Genomic DNA, 12,190 nt, shown 5'->3' on the forward strand with positions numbered 1-12,190 from the left:
ATGAACTGGATCAGAGACAGCAAAGCATCAAGTTATACTGAAACAGTGGGCTTGCTACAAGGTCTGCACTTTGAACAGCATCCAGTGATGCCTTAAGTTTTAGCTTTTATGTTCTTCAGATCAGTACTGCTTTGGTGGATAACTCTAAAACTCCATAGCCTGTCAACTACTGTTCTCCCGTTTTATTCAGACAAAACAATAGGCCTTAAACTCAAGGACACCTTACTGGCTCAGGCCCTGAAAAATGTAAACAAAAAGTGAATTGGGGGGAGCAAGCTGGGAGAATGTGATTACATTACCTGAAGCTGTAATTGGATAATTAATGTCTGATATTCAAATAGACCAAACTTGCATCTGTCTGAAAAACTCATGATTGTTGTCCATCTTGGGTTAGTCTCTGTGAGACCCCTGCACTGCCAAGGTATACCTTGTGAAGGCCTTTTAGTAAATACCTACCTTATCCTTTAAATTTGTCTAAGCTCTAGTTCTACGTAGCCTATCCAGGCATCACCAGGAGTGAAGAGGTCATCAAGGTAGCTACTGAGGAGCTGGTGAAAATGTTCTTACAGTTCAACTGTTTTAGCTGAGTGGTGGCCAGATTCAGCTCAAGTTGAAGTTATCTAAAATATATATGGATTTTGGCACATATTACCCAATTTCTTTTCACCATTTTCACCAAATTAAGAGTTGGAAAGTTATTTAATTATCAGCTGAACAAACTTGAGGATGAAAAATGCTTCATAAATGACAGTGAGAACTACATGATTAGTGAATGAATAAAATCTAAGATTTTATTTGTGCTCCTGAAACTTGCTTTCAAAGAGCAGAGATAATCACACCTTCAGCAGTAGTAGTAGTAGTAGTTCTTCAGTGTTCACTGTGTTCCACACATTACCAGGTCTTACAGCTGCACAGAAAACACAGCTCTGCACACCAGAATTTTTATGAGGATGCTCTAAGAAACTTTATTTCAGATTTTCTTATTACTAATCCCACTGTAAAGCTGTAAACCTACCTGGAGCTTCTTTACAGCTATAGTGAAGTGATTGACGGTAAAATTCGCTCTCTAAGCATTTGTGATGTCTGGTTTGCAACATCGGGTGACATCTGTATCTTCTGTTTCGACACATTTGGTTCTGCTCTGTACATGACTTGAATATTTTTTCTCATATATGTGTCAGATGAAATTCAAAGGATGTTTCACTCTGTCTTATTTCAAATTTCATTCAGCATTGATCTCTTTATTTTATCCTTGCAGTGATTTGGAAAAAAGCCTTTATCAGCATCCACCTCTTGACTTTTATTTGATCCTGTTGGGTCTCTCCATGCATCCTGGGACAATCTGCAAACTTCAGGGTGCTGACTCCTCTGCTGTATTCATGGTGAGATGAAATGGACTATTAGCACCAGGTGCAGTGTTTGTGACTGGTTAAACTCTGCATTGTGCAGTGAAGATGAGTGAAATTCAACAAGGTGATGGAGCGATCTCAAAGTATTTGTGAAAAAATTAGTAAGAGGAAGTTTTTTTCAGAACAGATAATTAAAATGTTCTGTTGCCATATATATGTGTGTGTGTGTGTATGTACATGTATTGAAAATGGTTGCCCTATTTTTCTGCTTTACTAGAATTTTACTAGGTTTTTAAGTTGCACACAAGTGTTCAAGGAAATTGATATCTTCAGAAATGTGGAATGTGGTTTTCCATGTCATGTATTTAGTCATGTCTAATAAGTATTGTTTGAAGTCTGGTGAGTACATTTAAATAGGTAACCTTACAATTTTCTCCTACCATATCTTACTTTTCAATTCAGATTAAATTATATTTTTAGCATTTCTCTGGTTCTCTGGTGCACAGAACTTAACCCAGTCTAATGTAAAATGATTAACCTAATTCATACAAAAGAAAAAAGAACAGAGATACAGGTAAACATTATACAGCTTCTAGGAGAGTGCATTTCTGAAGTGAGAGAAATTCTAGTGGAGCCCATGTACAGTGCTTATGAATCTGCCACTGGCAACTTTTTCTAAGTTTCTTTATTTGTACACCATAAATTCTATTTCTTCAAAATGTTTTAAAAGAATGGATTTGTGATTATTTATTTCAGTCATCTCCTGTGTTTTAAATTTCTGTCTCCATCCTGCAGTCAAATGCTTATGTCCTAATAACCCAGGGATAAATTTGAAGGTAGTTCAAATATTTTTCATTTGAGAAGAAATATGTACAGTAAGATATGAAGTGTTTCTCAACCCAGTCTTTTGGTAGTCTGATGTGCCATAAATCTTACAGTGTAATAGCTATAAATATAAAATGCAGTTTGACAGCAATGTTTGATTTCAGTTCTCTAAATGATTCTGAAGGAATAAAGATAATCCATTTAGACAGGAGCAAGAAACTCCAGCCTTGTATTTACCTCACTTTTGAGAATGTAAATTGTGTTTGTTAATGAACAACTAAAGGAAAACCAGCAGAGAACAGGAATCTTTCAACTCTTGGCAAAATTTTAGACCTCATTAGCAAAATCCTTTCCCACTCCATTAGTCACAGGTAAAATCCCAAGCTAAAAGGGCTCATTGTTCCCTGATGTAAAAGGTAGTTCAATTTTGGTTTATTTTTATTCTCTTCAGTTTTAGCTGAAACATTGAAGCTCAGGAACATTGACAAGGTCAGTGGTGTGCTTTAACTGGCTACAGCTCAGTCATGCAATTGTATGTATATTCTACCAAGACAACTCAAACTACTTGCAAAATTTGTTCTCTTAAAACACTTCAGAGGTAGTCAGCCCGCATGGTGAAATATTCTCTGAAGTCACTTAAAATGTGATGATCACATTAAATTAAATAAAAACCAAACACCAGTAGCCTTCTCATCTGTAAGAACATAGGCATCTGACATTCAGATGTTGTGTAACAACCAACATCAATATCCAGTCTTAGTATGGCTCCAGCTGAAGCCAAAGCAAATTGAATGGAAGCAAGATCAGCTAGGGAGTTTATTTTATGTAAAATATAAACATGTTAACAGGAGAAAATACTGTTTTCTTATGTTACAACCTTAATAACCAACATGATTTTTATCTTACAGTTCTGCAGGTGGTGCAGGGTTCAATTACATGTACAGGATGATTAAAAAGAGCAGATATTCATCTGTACACATACACTGAGTATTGTACGCTATACTAGAAATCCAGTATTTGTATGTGTCCCCAATTGTGTGCCTCATAATTTTGCTACCTCTTATTCCATTTAAAAAACTAGCACAAAATTTAAGTAGTTTTATTATGATTGCATTGACAAGGTAGAGAGAGAGACTATATATTTACAGATACATTTATTCAAAGCCTCTGAGAAAAACCAACCCTTTTCATATTTCATCCTTTTCTCTTTCTTCTTCCTCCTACCCTACATTCATATTCATACAGGATGTGGTGGCTTTACTCCTAAATCATCATGGTAAGTTATGGAGCTTGTATTAGGTCTTTTTCAATGAAAGCCACTGAGACTAGAAAATTGTCTCCATGAAAAGCACGGCACCTGTAATATGGCTGCCCTGATGTTGCTCTTGCTGTTAGAATGAGAGTTGAGAGAGGACTAGGAAACAATTTAGTGTATAGCCAGAGTCTGGTGTGGGACATTTCAAACATGAACACCATTTCAAATACAAAGCTGAGGTATAAGCTCAGCCTCTTCAAGGAATGTATACCTATTAATGAGATTTTGGGGAGTGGGGACAGCAGGGTTGCAAATACTCATTAATTACCTACTGCAGCAAGCAATGCAAACTGCAAGATGTCTTCACAAAGGACTTAGTCCTGCCACTTTGGAACTCTATGAGAAGGGTCAGGATTACCTAAAAGATGGAGGTTAGGAAGCTGCATGTCAGTCCAGCCTCTACTATCGACTTACTGAGCTATCACAGAAAAGTTACTTACTCTTTCATAGTCTTACATACAGTGAAGTTGCCACTGCAACAGCCTTCATCAGAAGCATTAGGCTGTTAAATTGACCGCTGTGAATGGCACACACAAGTTAATTTATTTTATATAGTACAATAGTCCCAGTCTTGATAACCAAATGAAACAGAAATTATTAAAGAGTTATAGCAACTCTGAGACCATGAATAAAGGGAGTTATTTGCAGTTTCATATTAAATCAGTCAGGCAAAGACAGCAAACAAACCTCCTAGAGGGTTAAGAATCATTAGTATGTAAAATGGTGTAGGTTTAGCCAGATGGTCCCATCAGGTGGGCACATACCTCCTGATAGGTGTTATTTGACCCTGTATGAAATAGAACTGTGTTATCTGAATAAATCTTGTAGACAGGTTCAAGCAATCTCTTTGAAGTAATGCATATTAATTGGAAAGAAATAAAATGGGTGTCTATCAAGGCTTGCCAAGGGCTATTTACATAGTAAGGGCCATGTCAAATGGAGAAGAAACACCTAAGTATCAGAACAGATGCAACAGGAAAATGTTCTGGTCTTTTCTTGATCAAAGAAAATACAATATCTAAAGCACTAGGAATAACCCTTGCATTAACAACACAGAAAGTCAGGGACTTTCTGAAAGGGACAGACACCACAGATGCTGTCCTTTAAAAAAAATCATTTTACACAAGCACTTATCTTACTTCATTATCTTTTTGCTTTATATTGGCCCAAGTGAAGAAAAGAAAGATGCATAAGTTTTCTCTCCTTGCCAGCACACACACAGTAGCCAAGAGTGATTGTGGCTCATCAGATTATTCACAGTTGAGACTGAACAGAGCTCTGATAAAATGGCAGAGAGAGCAATACCTGTATAATCAGCTGCTTGACAGCTGATTCTGTGTCCGGTAAAAGAGAATTCTCCTGTAAGAACTGGAACTTTTCTGAATTGTAGTCATACTTGTGTCACAGATGGAAGTATTACAGTCACCCTCAGATGGGTTAGCTGGCAGAGAACATAAGAGGTTGTGAAATGTCCAGAGAGTGCAGCTTGTCAGGTACACACTGATGTGTGTGGCAGACACATAGTAAGTGCTCTATCCTTTTTATACATGAATAAATCTGTACCAAAATGCTCAGGCCTTCCAATTTTACATCCTAGCTAGAACTACAAGCCTAAAAATGGAAAGTGAGTTGTAACTAAAGATGTTGGATCACAAACAAACAACTGCAAAAGCAGTAAGACAAAGAAAAAAATATTAAGCTGATTGAAATTTCACAAAATTGACATTGTTGCTAAAGTGCTTGGGTTGATTACATAAAAAACCACCAACAAAATACATAAAAATTAAAGCAAAACAAATAGTATTAACCACATTAGTTACTATACAAATAGAGTAACAGACCAACAAAAAAAAATAAATTAAAACAAACCTTTCTAAAAGATACTAGCAAAGAACAGATACACAGCTAAAACTTATTAAAATTTCTAGTATTCATTTAGCTGTAAGACACTGCTCACAACTATCAGCCTTGTGCAGCAAAAAAAGACGTAAAACAAGAAAGGTCTGCTGTTGAGAGGCATCAAATCACTGGCAGCTACAAGCTGTCAGTGCAGGTGCCAACTGCACAATGTTGAACAGATGAGTGACTGAAATGTAACATCTGAAGATAAAAGACAGGTTGTGGTAGCACTTTAGGACCCATGGTGTAAGGTGAATTTCAGTTTAATTTTGCTAGGTCTTTAATATTTTTATTAAACTTGATATGAAGGAAACTCCTACTGATTTGTTTTCTTTACTCCAGCTGCTACAGGAGCCAGACTTTTCATACATAATCTAGTACTCTGGGGCAACTAAATTGTTAAAATAGAATTGAACAGGAGTAATTTTGGGACCTAATTTCCAAAAGGTGTTCTATTTCATTGGTATGGCTTTTCCATCACTCCACTCTTCTGCCTTCCGCTGCTATGTCCCCAGATTAGAAATTCCAGAAAATCCCGACAGCCTGTTCTTGGAAATATAAAATCTGAGTTCTGAGCTCATCCTCCAAGGTAATTGATTCATCAGCACTGTAGTGGTGTGAAAACACAGCACAAGACTTTTTTTTTTTTTTCTTTCTAAGTAAAGAACATAGTAATAGTACTTATAAATGAACAATGCATCTCAGCAACAGCATGGGAAACAATTGGAAAACTTCAGATGTTGTTAGACCTATTATACCTAGAACTTACACCATATAATATAGTCATTTTAGGGAAGCACAGAGTAGTATTAGAGACCTGCGCCAGCATTTTGTTTTCTAGCTGCTAGTTGAAAAGCTTTTATGGTCTTAGGCATTTTTCCATTCTTTCACAAGGGACTGGAAGTCTATGCATAAGCATAAGAGAAAAGGGATTATACATTATTTAATCAACTAAAATACTTTTCACTATATGATTGTTCCTGTGGGGATCTCAATCCTGCAAAAGTTGAGTGAATGTGCCTTATTTGACAAAGAAGAGCTCCTCTGCCTAGACTGGCACCATTGACACTGCTGTGACAGGCAGCTTTTGGACTGAAGTCATTCAGCACACTCGAGACTGGATCCAAACTACAGAATTGTGACTGCAACTTTGTTAATCAAAAGATAATGCTCCCTAGTTTATCTAGTGTTAATATGAAGTGTGTATTCTACAGTGTTTCAGAGCTGATGTCAGACTCCTGATGCTGGACTGGTGTGATACTAGTGCTGTGATTTTTCATGGGCTAGCATGAATAAAAAATGCTTTTTCATACTTTATGAAACAGTTTATTCTAGTAATTTTACTCTCAATAATTTACTGCAACGATCTGTATGTTTTACAATCTAAAGCTGTCTTGCAGGGAGAAAACCAGAGAGTATTATCCTTTAGTTTAGCATTTAAATATTAATTCAAACTATTAACATTTTAAAAAGCAATTTTCACATAAGTCTATTGAAATAAGGAAAAGGTTTCCTAAAATAGAACTGATTTAAAAATTATTTTATGAAAAATTACTTTTCATATAAACATGAGCCCTGAAGATTCAAATGATACCTTAAGAATATCTGTTTTGCTGAATCTTTTAAAACTAAAGAATGCTGTAAGGATGTTCAGTAGTAAACTGCAAAATACAGATTTTTGGACCAGCACTGATTAATGCTGATCTAGAAAGTGATTTCATTCACAGTGGAGAAACCTTATCCATTTTAAAAGGCTAGTAATTTTTATATTTTTATACAGGAATTCTGAATGTTTATAAATAAATCAATTAAAGAGGCATTTGCAGGTTTAGCTTTCCAGTGGAAAAGCTCCTGAGTCTCACTGGGAGTTGAAGTCAGCCGTAAGATGTCTATCTTCTGTATTAGAGACAGAACATTTCATTCTAACATCAATAAAAGAATAAGAGCTGCATCCTAATTATGCTTGTCTTGCAAGCCTTCACTCATGTGAGTGATCTCTGTAGACATTACTATCATTCACTCAAGTCCTCTAAGGTTACATTCTATGTCTGTTTTCTTGCATCAGTATAATATCATGATAAATCACAAATAAGCTTAGCTGAAAAGTCTGCTTCTGTTTCTCATTCAGTGTAAAGTGCTACATTGCCTTAGTTTACAAAATGGCCATTGATAGATCCAGTTGAACTTTGGATGATGTTACAGTAAAAGCTACTTCATTTTCACCAATATTTCACAAAAGATATTCATGTTCACAGTAGAGTACAATGAAAAACATTATTATCTTTTCTATAGAAGAATAAAATATGAGATGTAGCTGCACTTCAAAAGCCATTTTTTGAAATGGAGGGTTGGCCATAAAGTGTCAGGCAGGCTTTTTAAACAAAAGGACAAAAACCAACATTGTCTGATAAATACATAATGAGTGACTAAAATGTAACAGGTAGAAATATATTTTGTGAGATGAGAATATTTCCTAATAAATACTAGAACCAACCATCAGTCCCCATGAAGACAAAAAGAGTGTTTTGGCTGTTGATGTCATTGGAATAGGACTTTGGATACAGAAGTTCAAGAATTGTATAATGGAGTGAGAGCGTCAAACTGAACAAGGTATTTACCCAGCATTACCCCTAACTCAAGCCACTATCAATCCCTTCTCAAACCCTATTGATACTTTCTTCTACATTTATTCTTTGCCAAATTCAGGTATTCAGGTGAACTCAAGAGATTTTATTAGCCAGTGCATGACAAGTGCCAGCCAAATTCACGCAGGAAAATCACAAACGGAGCCTTTTGCACTAATTTTGAAATTAAGCACTCCAGATCTCTATCTGTTCCTGTGGTGACACAACTCTGTCAAATATGACCAAACTGTTAAGGATGATATATACATGACAGTATGTACACTAGTGGTTGCTATGTATTATGTTTCTCAGAAATAGACTCCATCTTGGGAAACAAAAATGGGACCTACAGATATTCAGAAAATTTCAGGATCAAGCTGTGTTTTATGTACAAGCAATGCTTATTTAAATGGACTGGATAATTTCAGTCCTGATGGATATGTTACATGTGAGCAGTGTTGCAATCTCTGCAAACTCAATCAAAGTAAACAATATATGATATCATTTTAACAAAAAAATCAATCTTTATAAAAGCAATTTATCTCTGCATCATATGTGTGATCTTACTCTCTTTATTCCAGTGCTCTGTAAGTTCTGAAATCTCACCTCATCTGTACTATCTCATGACAAAGTGACTGAACATACAGAATTACTTAGTTCCAGTGTAATTTAAATCTCCTTATGTGAATTTTAGGTCTGTGGTTACACACTGAAAGTTTTGAACAACCAAAATTGAAATGATTTTGGAAAAATATCTTTTCTGCATCAGAGTAACATGTAAAAAAATCCCCTAAACAACCACAATTCAAACCATCATGAAATTGGTTTTTTTCCTTAGATTTAAAAGGGGTAAGTATATGTCAGGATGTATTTAAAGGAATGCTTTGTAAATCAACACACTCCAAAACCATCTAGAAAGTTTTAAATATTTTTGCCCTAAATGTAATGAGCACTTTCATATAAAATACTACTCTAGCTGGATAGGGTTTAACAATTGACATCCAGATCCTATTATCTGTAAATGTTAGAACATATAAATTTCACTAAAATCTGACTTCAATTAGCTCTTCAATCAGACTTAAAAACTACAAACCAGCCCCCGCCCCCCAAACCAAAGTTCTGAATGTGAAAAACGGACGGCTAGATCAACATCACACAGACCATTGAATAGGAGACAGTCTATTGTTGTTCAACCATCCGAGATGTGGTCTGTGTAAAAGCCAGTTCAGGGGAGCCATCACCTTCTTTTGCATGCAGCATCCTTGTCGCAATTATCACAGTTTGCCAAGTCACTCTCTTGACTGATAGAATAAAATATAGCCAGACTCTGAATTTTTTGATATATCAGAGGTCAGCCCATAGAATTCTTCAATAGCTTGAGCATCTATTTTCTGCAAAATAAATATTTTTTCAATATGCTGTTAGATAAATACCAAAAACAGATTAAATTACTGCATGAACAGAAAGGACATTCAGTAATTTGTTTAGAGGTAGCAATTAGCAAATTCTGTCTGCAATGTATGCAGAGAAAGGGTAAAAGATTAGGGGCTGAGTCTTGCTGATCTCACTCATAGGTGTGTTTCTGTCACTGAACCTAACTGAATTAGGCTTTTTCCAATAACAGAGAGACTCCCTGGAATGCAGTAAGGAACACTGTTAAAACACAGAAATGTGAGCATGTGATCCCATCTTTCTCAAGTTTTCAGAAACCTTCCTCAAGACTTGCCCCATCCAGCATCCCAATGCTTACTTTCCTCACCTCTTGGGAAATCAGACTCGAAACCTCAGTTTTGCCAGTGTGCCACAATGACATAAAGGGTTTGCATAAGAATGAATTTCAGAATGCTTAGACAGAATCTGCAACAGCTGTGGGACAGAATCTACTCTAATCTACATTCAAGCAATCCCAGATCAACAACATAATTCAGACTTTCTTGTAAATTCCCAATTCAAAACTGAAAATTCTAAAGCCATGCCAGCTTTACCTAGTTCAATTTTACCAAGTGATAAGGTTTCAGTGAATTAAATTGATTTTATTAGATATAGAAAACATTCAAAATTAAACTCTTAAAGTCTGGTATTAAGAACATTTGATGTTGCTATGAAATAAATATCCCTCTAATACTGACAGAGCACAAACTACAGGATTCATAACTTTGTTTACAACCTTTCTTCCTAACATAGCTGGAATAAACATTACAACCAAACTGTGGCTTTGCAGACTGGTAATCTCTACCCAGTTCTGGATCAGAATTTTAATCTCAAGTAGGGAAGCAAAAATCAATACAAAAGTTGTGCCCATGACCTCTAGCATACTGACCTCTACAATGTCATCATCGAACAAGAGCCAAAATCCATGGCTTTTCACAATAGTAATGTAATGCCCCCGATTCGGTCCACTAGAAGAAAAAGAAAACCTCAAAGTATTAGAATGTACTACTGAGTACATTTTGATAAGTTCACATTTTTTTTAGGAATGCAGAATTAAAACTAAATGTTATGAAAAACTAAATGTCATGTAATTCCACCTGTGGTGGTACACTAGACATTTAGCCCTTTCACCTTTTTATTTTAACTTGTTGCAAAGCTAATCAACTGAAAGCCAAGGGTGTTGTTTTCATCTGCACCAGGACCATTTAGCGAATTATCCTACAGAACACTTAACAAGTTGCTCATGGTAGGCATCAAATACTTTTAAAACTTTCAGAACTAAGGGGGGGGGGGGGGGGAGTGAGAGGGAATTGACCAACACGATCTGTTGTGGGGCCTACATGATGACAGCCTTTGGCCCTCACAGAGTCCTGGCTCCCAACTTTTTTAAGGGGTCTTATGAGGAAGGAGGTCGTTTCATCAATTTAAACCAAACTTATGACTTTTGGAGACCCTGAGACATTATTTCTTAAACACATACTGATTTACTATGAGTGAGGTTGGCGAAATAGTTAGCCCAAGACTCGTGAAAGCCTGTGCAGCAGCAGGCTTTAAGCCCTGCCTCCCTTTCTCCCCACATCGTCAGGGATAACTCTGCCCTTGGCAAACAGCTGGCAATAGCTTGTGATACACATGAAAGTACATTACCTTCCACAGTGAACAACAACAGCTACCAAGTCGTACATCCGATCCAAGTTGACGGCATCGCCAGATGTATTGAAGAGACGTAACTCCAGAGGAAACACCACCCGGTAAGACAGCTTTGTGTACCTGTGCAATTGCTCCATGTACTTGAATCTCTTGAGGTGTAAGGCAAGAATCATTGGCAGTTTTTTTACTCTCATCCTGTGAAACCATTAACAAGGCATATGATAAACACCTGACCAGTTCAAAACTATTCTCTCTTCCCTTAATAAGCAAACGTCTACATTGTAAAAGCACTTCCTAAGTAACAATAGTCAACTAGAAGTAGTTTCTAGACTAAGACACAAACCTTTAAATCTGCCTGCAGGTTCTCTAGTCCACACAGAGAATGCATTCAGGATGTAAGGTTTCTAAGTATTTAAACAAAATAAATATCAAGGAGTAAGTCTGCCAGACTAAACAGCCTACTCTTAGCTTACCTCTTCTGTGCCTCTTGTTTGCTGCAGCAAGTTTCACAGTAGTATTTCTGTTCACTGCATAGTGTCTCTGTGTTACTGAAGTCTCTGTAAATAAATACAATCATCAATTCTTTAAGGATTTGAATACATTTGCCCCACTTGGGCTGATGGACTGGAACCCAAAAGACACATAGGGTGAAATCTTCACCTATTCCAGTTTTTCTAAAGCATCTGAAGTGGCTGTATTGGGGTTTGCAAATGGAATTAGGGTATCTGGCTGCTATGACAAGTTATATCAGGAGCTGAGGCCCTCTATATGATACAAATGAAAGGTCAGGTGTCTCAAAATGGGACCTATATCTGGTCTCTCACATAAAGGGGCTGCCCAAATTTGGGTATAATCACTCAATCCATTCTGTTTCTTTTTAAATTGTTTGTAGAATGAAGCAACTTTAGGTGCACTTCTGCCATCCCCAAATATCTCACATTTTATGGTGTTCCTCCAGAAGAGAGGTTTGAATCCTCTTGCAAAGAAGAAATAAATTGAACTTAGTTTCCTGCATCCTCTAACCATTTGAACAGTCATCCAGAAGTTTTTAGATAATACTTTTTCATTTTCTAAAAAAGGAAAGAGGCAGCTGGTAT

General features: G+C 36.5%; 1 protein-coding gene across 1 annotated transcript in view; it reads right to left on the reverse strand.

Annotated features, from left to right (window-relative positions):
* Positions 1 to 3,484: 3,484 nt before the first annotated feature.
* Positions 3,485 to 12,190, reverse strand: part of USP46 (ubiquitin specific peptidase 46) — a 33,760-nt gene continuing 25,054 nt past the window's right edge. Inside the window, exons 6-9 of the mRNA XM_083860858.1 lie at positions 11,567 to 11,650; positions 11,091 to 11,288; positions 10,333 to 10,411; positions 3,485 to 9,403 (exon numbers count right to left, since the gene is read on the reverse strand). Coding sequence (XP_083716984.1) covers positions 9,302 to 9,403; positions 10,333 to 10,411; positions 11,091 to 11,288; positions 11,567 to 11,650 — 463 coding nt within the window. The 3' untranslated portion in view covers positions 3,485 to 9,301. The remainder of the gene's footprint in view (positions 9,404 to 10,332; positions 10,412 to 11,090; positions 11,289 to 11,566; positions 11,651 to 12,190) is intronic.

Source organism: Zosterops lateralis (genome assembly GCF_965231275.1).
Source record: "Zosterops lateralis genome assembly, chromosome: 5".
NCBI classification, from domain to species: Eukaryota; Metazoa; Chordata; class Aves; order Passeriformes; family Zosteropidae; genus Zosterops; species Zosterops lateralis.